At 43.4% G+C, this 19,586-nt stretch overlaps 1 protein-coding gene across 1 annotated transcript; it reads left to right on the top strand.

Moving 5' to 3' along the window:
- Positions 1–2,997: 2,997 nt before the first annotated feature.
- On the top strand, positions 2,998–19,083 carry MAB21L3 (mab-21 like 3). Its single transcript, XM_051639228.1, has 6 exons — positions 2,998–3,045; positions 7,141–7,281; positions 11,994–12,285; positions 14,787–14,968; positions 15,744–15,938; positions 18,763–19,083. Exons 1-6 carry the CDS (start codon positions 2,998–3,000, stop codon positions 18,994–18,996), a joined length of 1,092 nt encoding a protein of 363 aa, XP_051495188.1. The 3' UTR covers positions 18,997–19,083.
- The last annotated feature ends 503 nt before the right edge of the window (positions 19,084–19,586 follow it).

Consider the following 19,586-nt stretch of genomic DNA (forward strand, 5'->3'; position numbering starts at 1 on the left):
TCAAGGAACAAAATATGCCTGGTCCTGGAGAAAGGAGGAGAGTCTGAGTGACATGGGGGCTGTCCTTTTTTCTGTGCTTCTTGAAGTATGAGAAATAAGAAACAGCCTTTCTTCACTCCCTCTTGCTGGTGTGCCTGGGGCATTAGGTTGTTTTAGGCTCACAGGAAATGTTTTATTAGCCTTTGGAGATTTGGTCTATCTTGGGTTTTCTCCATTTTTAATCTTACTTTCCTATACAAGCACTGTCAGGATAGATGCTTCCTGAGAAGGACCAACCTGGAGCATGGGTTTGCTTCTGTAGTTTTGGTGATTACTTGGAGGAAAGCAAAAAAAGGCAAAAAAGTCTAGAAATCATGAGCTTTGGGGTGACCTGCAAAACCCGTGACTATTAGCTGAAGTTGGATGAAGGTTTCACTGCAACAACAGTGCATCAGCTCAGCAGATCTTACTGGAGGAGCCTGGATTCTTCCCACTTTGGGTCTGTATTATCTTCAGTCTGTGCAGATGTTTATCTTTCTGCACTTCCCTTTCTCTGCCTTCCTCCTTTCTGATGCAGACTTTTCAGTTATATTCCCTTCTGACACGTGGCCATCTGCCTCTGCTTTATCCTGTCCGTTGTGCTATCTGATGTCTTGTTTTCCTCAGTGAGTTCAAGACTGGCTACTGTCTCCCATACCACCATGTTCCTTTCCCCTTTACAGAGGGCCTATTGCCACTTTAGCTGTTGGCTTAAGGGCCTTTATTGGTTGCAGTATTTTCTGTCAGTCAAATTGTGCTTACTCTTGTCATCCTGTAAGTTACATAATAAAACCCACAGGTGCTTAGTGCAAGCTGTCCATCTGCTATGATCTGCTGCATCCAGTTCTTGTAACTGTTCTCTTTCCCTCTCTCTTTGGATTCATTGAAGTCCAAGGAAATTATGAAGCAGCAAATTCTTACAACTGAATCAATGAATTCTCAGAGTTGAGAAAAGCCTGTGTTTTATGTTACTTTTGATACTAGATTTCCTGTTGCTTTTTCCTCTGCCATCTCCCCTTGCACCTCCTTAGCAGTGATGATAAGGGAAAGTTATTTATTCTCTTCAGATGGCAGGATCAGGTAGGAATTATTGCTCAGATCCTTGGACTTCAGCATAAAGTTGGACTTGAAGTTAAACATGCTTGAACATAAAACAAAAAGACAGTCTTTGTCCAAGACTTTATGCCACCTTCCCTCACTATGAAGAGGGGGAGCTGGGGACATCCAGAACCTCTTGGAGAAGTGCTTCCCAATAGAAAAATATAAACATACGTTATGTTTTTGCATACAAGAAAAATTACTTTATAGGCACACGAAAGCAAGATTCTTAATCTCTCCTTGCTTCCTAATATACATCTGAGGTTCTGGATATTAATGTATGGTATCAGGAGTGTTAAGGAAGTTGTCTCTTGTAAGTGCAGCTAGCTGCCTGAGGGGGCACAAGGGACTTAATGTATTAGGGGGACACTTTTAACGGAATCTGACCCTAAAAGGGTCAGTCTTTTCCCTTGCACACTCTGCTTGGGCTTAATCACATCCGACCTGCCTCTGCAAGTCCTTCCTAACCCGTTGTTCCACTCACCTTCTTTCAGATCCTGCCTTTTGTCTGGCTTCCCCAGCAGAGCTCATCAGCCCCTCAGGTGAAAGACAGCTGGTCAGTCTTGAAGTCAGCAGGGGTAAGGTATGATTCTCTAAAAATGAGGGGCTCATATTTTTCAGTACCTGGTTCCCATGGAAGCTGTCTTGGGAGGCAGATGCCTTTGTGAAGGAGCCCCCATCTTTTTCCCCTGGCAAAAAGATGCAGGCAGATTCCTGGGGGGCACAGTGAAAAGTCTGATTTGTAGATTCTGGGGAATCAGATGTCCTGCAGGTGTTGGCACTCCATTAATATACTTAGTATTTGACTCTTAATAAGGAACGTCATGAAGGATAAGCAGCAACAACAGTGCCTGCCCTGAGGCAGCACCCAGCCCCTACCCAAGTGCTACCTTTTGCCAGCTGCTGGAGAGGTAATAAATCAGCCAAGGGATGTCAAAGTTCGGTTTTCAGGGGGAAAAAATGATCCTACTCAAAAGGGGAGTGTGCCTCCCTTAATAAGGGACACTTAGCAGCATGGCATCTCATCTCTGTACTCTGTCACTCCCTTCCATGTGCTGATGTGCTTTTTTCTAAAAGCCACCAACCCTCACTGGATCGATGAGGCCTGATCAATTGTTTTTCCCTCTGAATTATCCATATGGGCTTGTTAGCTGAGCTGCTGGCAGAAAACGAGACAGCTTTCTGTCTGTTTACTGTAAAGAAAGCAAAGCAAACTACAGGAGGGGACAGGCTGCAGGATATTTACTGTCAATATAGCCGGAGAGAGAGAAGAGATATAAGGAGAGGGGAGCAGAGGCTGCAAAGTGCAACTCAGAGGAATGATCTGAGTGTAAAAATACCCTTGCAGATTTAGACGGGAAGTGGGTGAACTGAAGTCAACAAGGGATAGCTGAGATTGTTTCACAGATGATTTAGTGAAGGGCTGGTGAGGCAGGGAAGTGCTTGTGGCACTCAGCATAATAATGCTGTGCACAAGCATACTGAATCTGCAGGGCAATCTGAAAGGCACTTCCAGATCTGCCCTGAGACAGAGCAGTAGCTGGGATATTTTTGTGTGTGCCTGCATGCAAGACCCTCCCTTTAAAAGTAGTAAGATGAATAATAATGATTGAACTTAGAAAATAATAATTGGAGTTTGTTTTCTGAAGCAGCTGGTTGTCACCAATGTAACTCGGACCAGAAAAAAAGTAATATTAAAAAATAGGTGTACTTCCTTGCTTCTCTCTGCTCTTCTCCATCCACAGAGGAATTAGGTGACCTGAGCTTCACAGGGTAAGAAGGCTCTGAGCAGCTTGCTGTGAGTGTCCCTCTGCTTCCAGGGACAGGTGAACGAGTGAAGAGTGAGTTCACGCTTTAGAGAGCAGCGAAGACCATCTTGCCATGAAACCATTCACAGATGAAGATGTAGAAATCTACATCCAGAGCAAGGTAAGGCTTATCTGTCCAGATTTTCTGTCTCCCACACTAGGTGTTGATTCTGAAGGGTGCCAAACTTGACAGTTAGTTGCTCGCCTGCTGTCTTCATTTCTGAGATGAGACTGGGTGAAGTTTCATGAAAACTGTATTTCTAATGAGATTTCTAGCTTTCCGTTGCAAAATGTTATCAGACATCTCCTCTGGTAGCCTAATTTGTCAAGGTGCTTGTCCTCTTCTTCTTCGGATGTCCTGAATTTTTGCTCCTGATCTGGAATTCCAGATGTGGAATTACAAGCTGTAATTGCCAGCACTTAATCTAAGGGAAGGTCCTTGCTTCTCTCCCTGTCCAGTAGTCTTGACTTGACAAAAACAAGACTGAAACCACACCAGAGATTGCCTATAAAAAAGATGCAAGTAGGAACTAGAGAGACAGATACTGTAAGAATTGCTCTCATCAGTCTGTCACCTCAGCTAAGGATACTTCTCTGTATACCATGATTAAAATAACATATCTTATTAGCACATGCAGCCTGGAACCACTTTTTCTAGTTTATGAGGTATTCCAGCACTCAATATTTTTGAGATTAAGTAAAACAGAATAAACTCATCAGTGAAACAACACTGTTTAATGAAAGTAACTCTAAGTGAGCCATAACAGTTTTTAAAGCTGGGATGTTTTATCACAGTACTTAGCTAGATATTATTTGATAGTCTGCTTTTCCCTGACAAAATGGGAGACACCAAAGTGAAAAATAATGTCAAAGTGGAAAACTGTAAGGCTTTCTTTTCTGTAAAGGATGAAATATTCTAGTTCTATAAAGGAGATGGTAAGAAAGGTTTGTTTCTGTACAGAAATATTTTGATGACAAGTAAATGTATTTCTGTGAGAACTTTAATTTCCAACCATGCAGTGCTGTGCACAGGAAAATCATTCCATCAGAATCTGTTCAGTGAGCTATAATATGAACACTTCTCTGAATATTTATAAGGTGGAGCTACAAAGGAGGGAACAGAGGGAAGCCATGCACAGGAAGATGCTCATATGACAGCCATAAGTACAGGGAACAGAAGCTGAGTGAAGTTAAGTAAGGCTCATAGTTGCCAATATTGTAGGTTTTACTGAAAGTCTCTTTTCTAGCAGCCCTCCAGCTCTGATGTATTCCTAGTTTCTGCCTGTTTCTGAGTCTCCTGTCCAAGTGAGGGTGCCTAACCTTCAGGCAGCCCAAGTTCTGCTTGCCAAATGCTGCATGTTTTTGAAAATAGGTCAGTCACCTGGTGTAGTGAATTTCTTTGATACCAAACATTACTTCCTTAAGCCACTCAGCAAAGGAGAAAGTCAAATGCATACAAAGTGGATGTGACTGGGTAGGTAAGAATAAACCCATATGTTCTTAACAGCCCCCACTAAATCCCAGTCTTGCTTCCTTCCTCCATAATAAAACCTTAATTGGCCTTGTTGTTCTGTGTGTGTGCATTTGTTTAGGCATGATTTCCAAAGTTAAGACCTGGTAAGGGGAATACCTGTAGAAGTGGCTGTCCAACAAAGAATTTAATCTCTCTCTTCTCCCAACATGTCCATGTTAGTGCTGAAGGCATCTTAGATAAATGCCTTGGCTCTTCAGAAGTTGCATTTTCTCATTCATGTTCTGCCTCCTGATTTTTTTGTGCCTTCAGTTCTGTAGAAAGGTTATATCTTCCAATAGCATAATTAGGGAGCTAATTATGGTTAGCAACAGTTAGCACCATCTGTCACATGCCCTCTGTACCTGCAGAAAGAGGTGTTTAAAGGTATCACACTCAGACCTCTGTTTGAGCTGACCCTCAGTAATTGTGTGCTTTCAACAGAAAAGCTCTTATGGGTGGAGAACTTTCTGTTCCACTTGTACCATTTGCTTGTTGGAGAGACCATTAGGTGTCTTGTTGAGCAAGTCAAGCTTATTGGACTGCTCTAAGGAGTTCTTCTGGATGAACAAAAATATGGCAGAGAAAATAGCTACAGATGGAGAAGTGCCATAAATGAAAATAAGTGAAAATGAACATGGCCTAAAATTCTTCAGTGTAAAAAAACAATGTGCAAGCTAGCTAAAGCTGGTCTCAGAACAAGGATCAATTGCAATGAAGAGGAGGGTGAATTACTAGGGAAATTAAAGAGTATTATATAAACATAAAGGACTATGTGTTGGTAACATAGCAGAGAGTCAGGATGGTCAAGGGTAGATGAGAGAGCCCAGCAAAGGGAGTATGATACTGCTGACTGATGTATTTCCCACTTCCAAAATTTATTCAGGCTCAGTACAAATACTGTTAACTTGCTATTCATTGGTTAATTGATCTTAGGTAAGCACTAGTCCTTTTTAGTCCGTTTTATGGCCCACTGTTGTGAAGGAGTGAATCTATTTCTCACATCCTGAGGCTTGGGGACACATTTTAGTGCATTTGACTGCTTTGTCTGACAGTTCAACATTTGACATAAAGGTGTCCAAAAGGACTTCTAAATGAAGTGTTTGTCAGTGGTATTTTTTAAAAGGGAGAAGAGTGTTTAGATGCTGAAGAAGATGCTAAACAAGCAGGACACAGGAGTTTTAGAATAGAATCACAGAATGGTTTGAGTTGGAGGAGACCTTTTAAAGATCATGTAGTCCAACCTCCCTGCTGTGAGCAGTGTCATCTTTCCTTAGATCAGGTTGCTTACAGCCCCATCCACCCTGACTTTGAACACTTCCAGGGATGAGGCATCCACAACTTCTCAGCTCAAGCTGTTCCAGTGTTTCATCACTCTCATTGTAAAAATGTTTTTCCTTATGCTTTTGCTTCCTTTTGCTTTTGATCTTTGGTAATAATAACAGACTATGGCAATTATGTTTGATCATTCACTTTAGCCAAGCTGTTAATGATCTAAAACTCTTGTTTGATACCTGCAATAGCCCAGTTAGGCTTTGAGTTCTAGCTTCAAGTGGGGTTTCATTTTCTGATCTTTCAGATCAGAATCAGTCTTTCAGACTCTTTGTTGTTTTTTTCACCTTGCCTGCAAACAATGAGATTTAGTAGCTTATAGTAAGGAAGAAGAAGAACCAAGAAGAGTTAAAGCAAAAATTGCAATCAAATGAGATAAAGCACTAGGATGCAAAAAAGGACAGTAAAAAGTCTCGTATCTCACTCTGCATAGGTGATTCTGGATGAATAAGTAATAAGGAGTATGTTAATGAACTTCATTAACAGTAACTGAATCTCCTTCTCACTTTGGGAAATGTGTAAGAATCTTTGTGAAATATTTAAATGTATTTTACTAATGTGGTTCTTTTGTGTTCCTCCAGTTAAACCTCCTTGTTTGGATTTTGACCATCCCCTTATACTTCATTCATTTTTAGTTGTATGTGAAAGTTCAGGTTAATCTTATATTTTTCTGAGTTGTCCATCCTTCACCTCCATCCTTCCAACACTCAGACCTTCCACTGAAATAATCTTCAATTAATAATTATGCTCCTACTACTTGAATTGAAGAACTATCCATTGAGTAACACAAACACTCAGTCCCCAATGGGACCTGCTTTTGAAAGATACTTTTTCACTATCTAGGAGTAGACTCTCATCTGTACTTCAGATATAAAGACAGCATGGATCCTTTCAACATACAAAGTAGGCCTCTAAATGCTGCAACATCACTTGCAACCTGACTAATGCACAGAGTATCTGTAATTCTTGAAGTCTTGTCAGCTCTTGGAATGAAACATACCCTGGCTCTGAGAATGGCTAATATATGCAGGGGAATAACTGGGTATTCTGCTTTGAATGAATAAAGAATGAGACTATAACCAGATGATAGCAAATTTAGTTATGTGATGGACTCTTTCCCTTCCATCCAATGGTATTGGAATGGAAACATCAATTAATGCTCAGCAGTCTTGAGTATTGGCCCTTTGGTGTTTACCAAGCTGGTGTTTACCAGTTCTGTCTCATGGTAAGTTGGTTGTAACACACATGGAACGACAGGTTTTATTCCCAGTGCAGCACAGGCACAAATGCTTCAGGATGCTTTGATTGTCTGTTTCCCACTGGAGACAGTCTGCAGTTACCTGTAATATGAAGTGTCTCTCTTGGACCTGACAGGTGGAACGGCGCCATTATCTGGTTTCCAAAGCAGTGGAAGAGGTGCAGAAAATCATCCAGCAGCTGACGGCAGAAATCAGCTGTAAGGCCATGCGATTCCAAGCCATCTCCAACTCTGGCATTCACAATGAGAATATTAAGGTAGGAGCAAGAGCTCTAATATACTCTCTGGCAGCTTGTAGGCAATCAGTAGGTGGTCAGTCCATTGTGTGAATATTTGTATGGACACTTACTGCACCCAAAATGCCACAGATTGTTTAGACACTTCACTGTGGAAGTTCTGGTGATTGACTGGGTCACAGGGACCCAGCCATGGACATCTTAGAACTAGAGGAGGATTGGAGAGGGCCTGGTAAATCAGGCAGAGCCTCTTTTTACATCAGCTGCTTTTACAAAGAGTATTGCCAGAGCTGTCAGTCTGCTAGCAGAATTCAAAGCTCTTCAGGAGACAGAAAGAAAAACTTGTGCAGCAGTAACATAAGAAAAAAAAAATGCTCATACCTTGACGAGCTATGACTCATACTTTTCATGGGTAAAAAAGTAAAAAAAAAAACCCAAAACAAAAATCCTTCTTCCACTATGAACATTAGAAAGCTCCTTCAGAAAATTGTTTTTTCTCAATCGTGGATTGGACTTCTTTTTTACTGGGAAAAAATGTTTGTTAGTGGAAGAAGTTAAAGATCTCCGCATTGTAGACCATCAAATGCCAAAATAATAATGTCCTGTCCCAGCTGTTACAGGTAAAGACTGGTTATTTCCAATGATTACTTAACACAAGAATAACTATTGTAAGGATACAAGAAGCAATCATAGCAATGGCAACTTCATGTGAAAATTACATTTTTCATCTGAACTAGTTAACATGCTCTAGCTATGTCAACCCTTATACTAAAATGCTGCCAGTTATGGATCAAAACGCAGAAGGCATAAGGCAACTTTTGCAGCTGTCTAGGACTGAAACGGAAGAACTCTGTGTATCAAGATGCTGGCAGGGTATGGAGGTGGTGGCAGAATATAATAATCCAGTCTGAAATGTGGCTATTGCTCTGGGGACAACCGCATTCTGATATGTATCTTTTTGGGAGTTTTGTGTATCCCAGGGCATGTGGCCTTGGCAGTGAGAATGACCACAGTGACATAAAACTGTGCCACATCCTGGTCCACGTGTTCCTTAGTGCCATAGTCTGCCATCCACTCTCATGCTGGAACAAACCTGCTTGGCTAATCAAGTCTGACAAGACCAGATTCAGGGTGAAATTGCTGCTCTGGAAAGCATTGGAGAATAACACCAAAGCAATCTATTCTGATTAGTAACTTGGGATTGTGGTAAGCTGATCTGAACAACCTCTGCTTAAAAGGAATCCCCAACTTTTACTTTCTTAAAAAGTCATGGATTTGGTACTCATACTTGACTGACCTCAGTGCTATAAACCTGTGATAGTCACACTTGGAAGGCCTAGGTAACTGTCCCGTAGGTATGGAGCAGCAAATAAGGGTTTAATAAATTTTTTTGTAAATTATTTTTTGTAAAATAACTTGGGCTGTTCTGCCTCCAAAAAACAGAATCTTTAATATTGCTGCTGACGTAACTCAACGGAGGTGACGTAACTCAGACTTTTGTCAAGGGAAAGCCAATGTGTTAATTATTCTGTGTTTAATTTTGCAACATCTTTTTTTCCTGTCAATTAAATTTGCAGAAACTTTTGAGGAATTCCAGCATACGATTAAGAGGACTTAAATTAACATGATGAGGGGTCTAGATTTATTGAGATGCTACAAGCCTCCTTCTAAATATGCAGGGCTGGGTGGGAAATACAGAAGCCAAGTCTTTAGATCTTCAATGTTTTTCTGCAACCCAGGGGACAAAAAGTCAAAATCTGTAAAAAAATAAAAAAACAACAACTTGAATAATAATAATTCAGATTGGCAAAATGGCTTTATTATTATTATTATTATTTAAAACTTTTAAGTGTTTTGTTTTAGTTGTGGTCCACCATTTTTGCAGCTGTCAACTGTGAAGGACGGATGCAAACCCTGTGAGGGCTTCAGTAAGACCTAATGAACAGGTTAGCATCCAGAATAATAACTAGTACAGCACTACCCAATGGCATTGCCAAGTGTTTAACTCTCTAATCAAGGCAGGGCAGGGGGGATTTTCCTTTAACAAATAGGCTCAAAGGAAGCTTGCTCTGTGCTTTGTTCTGTGAATGAATGACCTGGCACCTGCTTTTTCTCCATTCTGTGTACTTCTGGTTTCCTCTTCTGCCTCTCTCAGGATCAGCCAGCTTTACTGGCCAAGTGGTCAGCTATGCTTCGGGGGAAGAGCCTGTTCCACCCATCCATCCAGGTACAAAGCCTTCCTGCCACCTGGTGCCTGCCAGTCCACGTGCTTGCTTCCTTCTCGCCCACCCTCTTCTCCAGACAGCTTCACCCACCTATCCAATCCTCCCAGGACTATTGCATTCTCTCAGCAAGAGACTTGCTTTTTTGCCTAATGTGTAAATATTTTATTTCTAACCTAATGCTTCTGCCTCCCTGGGGTATCCTGGCCAGGGTCACAAGAATGAGGCTGTATTTAATTCGCCCAACATACTGCAGGCAGGTCTTTAATGTAGCAGAATTGGCCATCAGTTACATATCCCAGAGTCCAAGATTCTTGTTCAATAGTCTGAGACTTGGTGGGGCCGTCGTGTGACAGAGCACAGGTGTGGGCTGGGGTTTGTTTAAGCCAAGAGGACACCAGCTGCCTGGCGTTACAGTGCCATCCCAAGCTGTGTGATTTCTGGCATTTCCTGGTAAGCCCAAGTGGAGAAGCCATGTGACTGGTATTTGAAGGCATTAATGTAACACCTGCAGCTCTTTCCTTGAAAATCTGTTGGGTGCTAGTGCATATCAGTCAGCATCTTGGTGTGGGAAGGAAGGGTTCTTTATCTGCCAGTGGGGCTGAGGCAGTGAGATGAGCAGTAACTGCATAACAGCCATTGGATTTTTCCTTATGGAGCTTAGCACTTCATTCCTGAGCTGCTCACAGGGTTTCTCAGCCCCAGCAAACCTGAGCTGTACAGGTGAGCTTGGTCTGCAATGTCATCCTTTCGGTATCCTCCTGCTTTTAGGTGGTTTCTATTTGACAAAAGGGCTCTCTGGTGTTTCCGTTGCCGTTTCTGTGCTTCTTGCTGGCCACCTTTTGTATTTCATATCTCTTGCCAGAGAGCAGAGAAGGCTTCCTGCTCTCTGTGGGAGATGGAGCCAGGAGGTGAGCATGACAACAGGGCCACACCTGCTCCATGTCCCCAAGCAAAGCAGACCTAGGGAAGGCAGCTGGGGTCAGCCAAGGCTCTGGATCATCAGGCAAGCCTGTGCTGATAAGGCAGGTCTGAGGTCAAGCCAGGGGCACTCACCCAGGGTCAGGATCAGGCCCAGCGATCAGGATCAGATGCAGCCTGTTGATTATCAGACAAGTGTGTAGTGGCCAGGTTGGGAAGGCAGTCTGCAGGTAGGACAGCAAGGTCTATGGCCAGGTGCAGGCATAGCTGTCACACAGTTGGAGACCAGCACTCCTATGACATAGCCCAGGGCTGAGCTGATATTGGGGTCCCAGGCCCACGGGCAGGAAGTGTGGGTAGAAGTCCCACTAAAGCCTGTTAGTGCCCTTAGGCCCTGGCACCCCTGCAGTAACATTTTAAATCTGCTGAGCTACCAGGAAGGCTACCAGAATATTTTGGATTAGTATGAGAGAGTGACAAGTGTGTTTCCTTTACCTCAGGTGTATCCAACTTGCAGCAACAGTCATAATTTCACATTCTGCTTGTGAAGCAGCCTCACCTTATTAATGGCTGTGTAAGTCAGGCTAGGTAGCAAGTGGAGTTAAAAAGCTTGTGAGTCAACAGTAAAAGTCTGAAGGGAGTTTGAATGCCCTCTCTGGAGCCACAATTGCCAAATGCAAATGTGTTTGGAGATGTCTGATTGTGCCCTGGGCCTGTATGAGGTTTTGTGGTATTTATGTCACCTTATTCACTCTTTGCAAATACTGGTTCAGCACTGGTTTTATTGGAAAATGGTCATTCCCAAAATGAGGCCATTTAATTGGCTTGCAAATAAGCCTATCTGAGGGTTTGTTGTCATTGGTTATTGTTTTCATCCTTACACTGTTTTTGGCTTCTGCATGAGATGCAGGTCCATACAGTACAGCTGACCAAGACCTGGGTTTCTTTCTGAGAGTGCCACTGTCTGTGTAGGCTCAGACATGTCACTTGCTTCATGTCTATCTCTTAGAGGACAGTCACAGAGAGTGAAATACTTGTAAAATCAATGGGCCATAGACTTATTTTGCTATCGTCTGTAGTGGACTTTGGAAGAGAGCAGAAAAGTGCACTTCTTGCTATAGTTATTATTCTTGTTGTCCTCTAGACCTAACCCTAGTAATAATTCTGAGGTAATAACTTGAACTACTTTGTTACCCTTTGCTAGATCTCAAAGTGCTCTCTGATGTTTTCCTGCTCCTGGGAAGCCACTAGTTATTACATCTTGTGCAATTGCAGACTAGAAATAACAAGGAATGGGGGAAACAATGGCAGGTGTGGTGGCAAATCAGTCGGTGTGCTCTTTTATTGGCCCTGGCAGTCACATCAGACTCCTTCTAAGGCAATTTCCTTTTATTCTGTGTACCTCCAATGTAACCCTCAGACAGGCATGCAACAGGTCCTGGCTGTAATAAATTGCTCCCATCATACCATGTCTTTTCCTTCTCTCCAAAGCCCCCAGTTTTACCTCTTTCTTCCATAACCCTCTTTCCCTTACTCCAGGCTCACGGATCTGCCCTTGTCTCCTCTCTCAATCTCTCTGCACTCTCCTAGGTCTTAGCACCCAGCCAGTTCCTCATCACGGTCCCTCTGCGCGGCCTGAGCGGGTACAGGGAGTGCCAGGTACGGCACTGGCGTTATTACACCGTGCATGGAGCCAAGCTCCTCTCCTCCGTGCGGGACCCTGAGGAGCTGCACCAGTGGCTAGAGGTGGAGCAGTTCTCAAAAAGCCTTCAGCAGTGGCATGAAACGGATGTGAACGTCGAAGGTGACCTGGTTCCAGCCAAAGTCCTTACCGTCTTCCGGGAGCTGGTGGAGAAGTCAATTATCTCCTGTAACCTCTCCAGTGAGTTTAGTGGGGACAGATGTAAGAGGAACTTTCTGTCTTCTGCAGCTGGTAGAGGGAAAGCCATCACACACACAAAGTGCTTGGTTAGTTGACATGTTCAGGAAGTTAAAAAAGCAATAAGCCCCTCCAAAATCAGGGAGCCTTTAGCCCATTTGAATGATGCATGTAGACCTGCATGGAGGATAGAAGTGAGTAGTTCTTGGCCTCTCCATACACAAGACGTTGCTCCTTTCTTAGGAACTTGAGTCTCCAGCAACATCACCCTCACAGTTCAACCAAGATGCAACACATTTTCAGAGCATTTAGGAAAACTGTTTGGGAAAAATCTTGTTTCTACTACAGCGGCCACAATATATCTAGACTAGCAAGGAAGATATTACAGGAAAATTGGGTACAGGGAAGGTGCATAAGTAAGAAGAGAAAGTGCTTGAAGTTGTTCATAGGTCAGATAATGCTCTGAGGAAACCTTAGCTGCCCATAGCTTTCCAGCATGAAGTGTGGGAACTACTTAAGCAAAGTCTGTTGGACAAGTGCTCTTCTCCCCAGTGCCCAGGCTTCTCCAGTCTTGTTTGGCAGATGTAATGGAAGTTTGCTGTCAGTACTGCTGCTGATGCCTCTGTGAGCAATCCAAAGCACCTGTTTATTTCCTGTGGCTATTTTTACTGGAAGTGCTGGTCACTGACATAATGCAATCAGTGGTGCATGCAACATGCCTTCATAGCTACAACATTTGTAGCAAGATGCTGCCTGAACAGTGATCCTCATGCTTCATTCTTGGTGTCCTAGAGGCATTTTATAGACTTCAGCAAATGAACAATTGGCTTTGTTCAAGCTAAATAGTCTATGTCCATCTTTTCACATTAAGACAGGAGCAAATCCAGACTGTGTTGTCTCTTTGCATAGCATGCTTCCAGGATGACTTTACTCATCTGCAGCCTGATCTGAGTCTTCTGTATTCCAGAGAAATAGGAACCATTTCCACTCATCTGATTGCAGTCTGAATTTTAGTCACAGGAGAAAACAAGTTCACCATGAGGGTAGTAAGACACTGGAATAGGTTGCCCAGCTAAGATGAAGTCAGGAGGAGTAATGACCATTTTTGTTCATTTCTGTGAAGAAGGAACTTCCTTCATCCCCCAGTACAACTAATGTTACAGAAAAGTTTCCCTGATTTCATTAGTTTTCTATTTTTTTTATTCTTTGAGCACCATCAGAACTGGAGTTTTTAAGGTGCCTCACTTTTCACTGATGGAAGAATAGATATCACAGTTACAATGCTTTTTGGAAATGTTATGAATATATGTATGTGCTGACACAGCAGTTGCTGCTAGGGAGCCCTGCTGAGGGCTTGGGAGCAGTACAGTTCCTGTTTTTTTTCAGGCTTAGCTCAGCAGGGGAAGAACATGAGGATTTCACTGAAGGTTTTAAAGTTCTTGTTGGGATGGACTCCACTATTTGCAAGGCAGTTCACCCTTGCACTTCCTGGAGGAGATGCTAAATTACCACTGGGTGTTGGCAGATACTTCCTCTGTGAGAGCAGATGTTCATCATTGTCCCCTCAAGCCTGTTGTGTGGGTTCCTTGCGGAATTGCTCCTTAGCCCATGCCAGTCAAAATTATGTGGGTTAACACACTACTGTTTAACCTGCTCTGGTAATCTGCTCTGTCTTTTACTTCAGTGGGTTAGAGCACGATCACATGATTGGCTCAGATGGTAAAGCTGAAGGGACAGTGATCCAGCCAGAGTGACAGGGAAAGCTGGGGACAGAAACTTCTTCCATGAACACAGCTGGACCAACAGGAAACATCTCAGTAAGTTTATTAGTCACAGGTTTTGTTCTTTTCTGCTCTGAGAGCATGTTCCTGGAGACAAGCCATTCTTTCCTTCACATCACCATGGAACTAACTCTTTTTGACACGCAGCAGTCCCAGTGAGACAAATAGCCCTGTCTGTATGACTGCTCTGCACAGCAGGCATAAATTCTGTCACTGTCTTATGTGCAAGTGCATCTCCAGAAACAAAACTTGTATATCCCCCACAAAACATGCTGAATCACCAGCGAGGGTAAGTAATTTGGACAGATCAGGAGTTCTTTAAAGGAATAAGGAGATCTTTAGGTATGAAGTGGTCATCTGGTCCCCTCTAATCTGCAGTAATCTCCTTGTTGTACTGAACCATTAGAAATGTTAGGTTTCACCACTTGCCTGTCTGTATTTTTAAGAAACTGGTCCGAGGGTTTAGGAGGACCTGCAAAGGAAAACAAAAGCATGGTAATTGAATGTCCAATTGAGAACTTAATTGTTCCTTCATCTTCTTCTTGTTCTCATTCCCCGGGGTAGATTTAAATGATAAGGTTTTTTCTTGTATTCTGCTTATGGCACTGAAGAGAATGTGTTAAGACAGACCAATAGAACTGCAGGGCCCTAGGCAGCTCCTTGTTTGGCTTGTGGAAAAGAACCTCTTCCTCTTTATTATCTTCTATGCTTGTTCCTTCACAGGTAAAGTGACAGTGCTGGAAAGCTTCAGCTCAGTAGTCCGGGTGGCTGTGGGGACATCAGAATCCCAGGTTGAGGTGGAGCTGGTCCCTGCTGTGGAGATTCCAACCTGCTGGCCCGAGAAAGCCCGGTGGCCTCGTTGCCTCAAGCGTTGGCCTTCCCAGGAAAAAGTACAGTGTGTCAAGGTGAACAGTATAAAAAGCACTACTAACTCTGTGCTGGAATTTACCTTGCAGCTGTCTGACAGTGGTTTCCCAGCTGAAAGACTGCATGGGGATGGCAGGCAACAGCATGGTTGGAAGGTGTATTCTCTAGAGAAGTGGTATTTCAAAGTATTCTGTCAGATTTTATTGGGATTTTTTCCTCTGCAATGATGCATTCTGTGGAAGAAAAATTGAGTTAACTTTGTTGCACAAGTCTCTTGCACACAGCTCTGCCTGGGTAGCTCAGTTTTAACACACATCGTTCTTGCTGTTCTGCTCTGCCTCATGTAAGCCTTCTGCACATGGACCACCACTGCCTTGCAGTTTTCCCTCCAGTCTAACCCCATCTTTGCCTACAAAGCTCATGGCTGGATTCAGCTCAGCCCCAGCTGCCATGCTTCTGCAGGTCCACTCAACACCTTCCAGACCTGCTCCCCTCATGCACGACCTGCTGATCCCTGGCAAAGAGCCTGCAGAGCTGTGTCTCTGCCTTACTGGCACTGCTGGTACTGCATGTGGTAGCTCTAGAGCTACACCTCCTGGGAATAATTAGTAGCAGAGGAAACAAAACAAATTCCACAGTCATTTGACTAGGAATTAGGATGGGAGTATGACCCATGTTTGCTGCCTCAGCTATCCCTGTTTAGAATACAGTGCCCCACTTTGAGAGTTGTCACACATCCTTTTTGTAATATCCCTCTGCACTGCTCTGAAGTTTGTCTCTGGTCTGATGTGACACTTCCCTTTTTGTCCACAGTCACTTGGTTTTGACCTTTTGGCCCGCTCCAATTACCACTGGCAGCTGTGCTTCTTCCGTGCTGAGCATCTCCTCATGGAAGGCCTCGATGAAGATGGTGGTTGCCGCATGAAGTGCTTCAGGGTCATGAGGCAGATGAAGGAAGATGTCTGGTGTGCTGGAAATAAGCCTGTCATCACAACTTATCACCTTCAGGTAGGCATCATCCTGATACCAAGATACAACCTCAGTATCTGTTGCAGGGACTTCATCCAGTTGTGTCAAAATATCACATCATAAATCACTGTAGCATGTAACTTCTAAAGGTAACTGTCAAAATTGTAGTACTGTTTCATTTCTTTACAGTGGCAAGAAGTTCAGTAAATATATGTTCCAAACTTCAGCAGGAAACTAAAGTCTGTAGGAACCTTATTATTGCAGCAACATAAATAATGTTAGAGTTGGGGCCCCTGCTCTGTTGTGACTTTACGTAGGCTTTGTAATACAGTCTTTTATTGCACAGTTACCTCTTGAATCTTGATTAGCTCAGCCATCCCTATCCATCTATCTGTCTGAAGAAAACTTGTGCATTTGTTTTTCTGGAGAGGCATCCAACATTATTTCACAAATGAGATGCAAACTGACTGTTCTGGTGTTGTTTTACGTGGGGTGGGAAGGGAAAGAGGAAGTAAATGGGTGGTAGCATCCTCTCTGCAAGTACTTCAGGGTTCAAGGTGGCTTCACTTTAGAAACAACATTTGTGAAGAAGAGACAGAAGGTTTACCGTGACTGTGTCCACACATCTGACAGCTGCGGACACTGGTGGACTGTAGGCGGCAGCATTTATCAGATAGTAGACCAATCCTGTTTCCTGGGCCTCCATCCTCCTGGAGCTGCCAGCGAGAGGCTGTTCTTTTATCATCTTGAAGCCTCAAGCTATCAGGCCTCCACAGAAGTGACTGATCTTTTGGTGTCCAAAACCAAATGCAATGCCAAAATTTCTCCTGAAGAAAAGGTTGCGACCATCAAATGTTGTTATAGTCAAGGGACTAATGTAAGTCATGATGGAGTCAAAGAAGAGTTGACAAGGCTGGTTATAACTCAGCAGAATGCAAAACTTCTTAGTGCCTTACAAGAACAACCTGATGGCAAAACTGACATAGAAGGAAGTGGAAAACCATTTAACCATTAGTGATGATCTCTTTCTCTGGCTTAAGGTGAAGAGGTGCAGGAAGTGCGGTTGCATGGGCGCTTGATCAAAATAAAAAGCTCTTTAGAAGCTCTTCAGATCTTTACCATAATTGTACTTCAGGCTTTTATTGCAAGAGAGTATTGGTTTACCAGACAGAAGGAATGCTTCAACGTTACTTACATTTAAAAAAGGGAGAAAAAGACAGTCAGTGGAGAAAACAGCAGCTGAGCAGAGACGCAGTGTTAGATTTCTTCGCATTACTAGGTTTCCGCTCTCTGAGGTATCCAGCAATTATTAAACAAAGCTCCACACGAAAAAGGCCCTCTGTGACAGAGGAAACCCACCCCTCAGAAGTTGTGAAAGCCTCAGAGGACTTAGTAAATGCACTCATTGTGCTTACCTCCATAGGAATGAAGTTCAAGAGACCTAGTTCAAAAGACCTAGGTACATTTTGAAAGCCAACTCTATGCCAGGCAGACAGCTGGCAGCTAGGGATGATGAAGTAAATGCTGGGCATAGATCACCTGTTTGGCAACTGACTGGAAGGACAACTGTTGTCCTTGCCTCCATCATTGCATCTGCTGTCCAAGGATCTTGCTGAAGTCGTTTTAGTGTGACAAAAGATAACTGCTCTGCAAGTCTCCAAGGAGTAGCTCTCCTAAAGTTACAGCTTGAATTCCTCACCATGTCTTTTTTTTCCGCCCCCCCCCCCCCCCCCCACTGGCTACATGAAAAAAAGTCTTTGTGGTTACTGCAGCTATGAACATTTGAAAAACTGTCTGAGAAGAAATTCCTCAACACTACAGCTGTTGCAATGCCTACTGGTGGAAAAAAACCAAACAAACTAGGCAACCCAGAATAGTGTGGCTAATTTTGACGAAATTCTACCTCTGAAGAAACAAAGATGTTGAAGGCTGTAGTTCAGCCACATTTCACAGTGTCTGTGGATCTCTTCTTGTGTTACTGAATCTGCAAAATAAAATCAGGAATCAGAGGACACTAAGGAACTTAGCAGAATTGTTGAAACCAGGATGGGTAACTTCATACTTTTAAATCTGATTTCAGGTTGACTAATGCAGACAGTCTGACTTTTTTAGTACCATAAGTGTTAATAAGTTTCTCCAGAAAATTCTTCTCAGTCATAGGAAAGCCGGAAAAAATACAACATGGGCAGCATAACAATAATACTGTAAGAGCAATAATAATAATATTAATTGTATTATTCTAAATTACGAATTTTTCAAATGGAAAATCACATAAAATAAACTTGGGGGAACAGAGTATTATGTATGCTCTTAGTATCATGTCAGAAGAACACAGGCTGCACTTGACTAGAAAGCATGCCTTGCAGCTGCAGTAGTTCCTTGGAAAATCTGTTTGGAATGCAGATCTGTGTGCATCTGCAGTACAAATACTCACAAATAATTATGTTACCCTGATTATTCTTGTCTCCCTCCTTGCACCTACTGGCTCCTACACTTGTATAATAGGCCATTTTCTACAGCCTAGAATGCCTGGCATTGCTACAGAGGCTCCGGCTGGAGGATGACAAATAGGCTAAATAATTTTAGCAGGACCATTTTCCTTGAGCTCCTGGCCCAGACAATGGAGAGAGGCTCCTCTGGGAAGAGATCCTAAACAGGCATGTCAGAATTGCTCTGCCTGATCATCAGAGGAGGCTCTAGTTGTGATCCCTCCAGTGCAGAAATGTTATCACAGGGAGATAGTGCGAGTGTCTCTGATTTCCAAGGCTGTCAGCCATTTACCAGCACTAAAACTGCTTTAGTAAGCTGTGTGAGCCCTCGACAGAACCTCTAACACCTCTTCTCTCCCATCTGCTTCTTGCAGACAGTGCTATTCTGGACGTGTGAAAAATACCCACGCACCAAGGATTGGCGCTGCTTCCCCGAAGCCTTTCTGAGGCTGGTGCAGAAGCTGCACAAGTGTGTAAGCCAGCACTTCCTCAAGCATTACTTTGTCAAGAACACCAATCTGCTCAAATATGCCAACACCAGTGACCTGGACGTGGTGGCCAGCAAGCTCGCAGTCTTCTTGGAGAACCCTGTCTTCTGCCTGGACTAAGGCAGGACAATGTCTCCTCACCCCAACCCTGAGCTGATTCCTCCACCTCCTCTCCCCACCTGTGGTTGTTCTTCATGTCCTTCCAGTAGATGCTGCAGCTGGCTTTATAAGACAGTTGGCACATGCAGCGTGAAAGAGAAGTGTCAAGCTGGCAGCAGTGGGTGGTGAAAACTGATGGGAGGTAGAGCTTGATGCCCAGCTGATCTAATTTGCTTTCAACAGTGACAGGCTGCCTGGAAGCTACAGTCAGTGAAACCAAACTTTCTGTGTCAGTCAGAGCAGGCAACTGCCTCATTCTCCATCTCCAGTCTTGTAGCAACTAAGGAGAAAGATGGTGCAGAGAACTCTCGCTTTGCTGCCTACCTTCTGTGTAACCTTGCACATGAATTGTTGTTGCCTACCCCTTTCTCAGAAGGACAGCATGTTTAATTCCCTCCTTACCTCACAGGCCAGCTCTGCAGAAGAGCAGAGGAACATTTCTGAAGTGTACTGAAGCTTTCTTGGAGGCATTTCAATGCCTCCATCTCCAACTAAATGGGATTCTGCTCTAATATGAAGATATCCTTGCTGCTGGGGAAGCAAGAGGAGGA

The sequence above is a fragment of the Apus apus genome, chromosome 1, assembly GCF_020740795.1.
Source record: "Apus apus isolate bApuApu2 chromosome 1, bApuApu2.pri.cur, whole genome shotgun sequence".
Classification (NCBI taxonomy): domain Eukaryota; kingdom Metazoa; phylum Chordata; class Aves; order Apodiformes; family Apodidae; genus Apus; species Apus apus.

Bases quoted from the DNA above. Each gene is read 5' to 3' on its own strand.
- MAB21L3 (XM_051639228.1), top strand. From the start codon at position 2,998: ATGAAACCATTCACAGATGAAGATGTAGAAATCTACATCCAGAGCAAG. The intron at 3,046-7,140 runs GTAAGGCTTATC...TGGACCTGACAG, and splicing joins AAATCTACATCCAGAGCAAG to GTGGAACGGCGCCATTATCT. The intron at 12,286-14,786 runs GTGAGTTTAGTG...GTTCCTTCACAG, and splicing joins TATCTCCTGTAACCTCTCCA to GTAAAGTGACAGTGCTGGAA.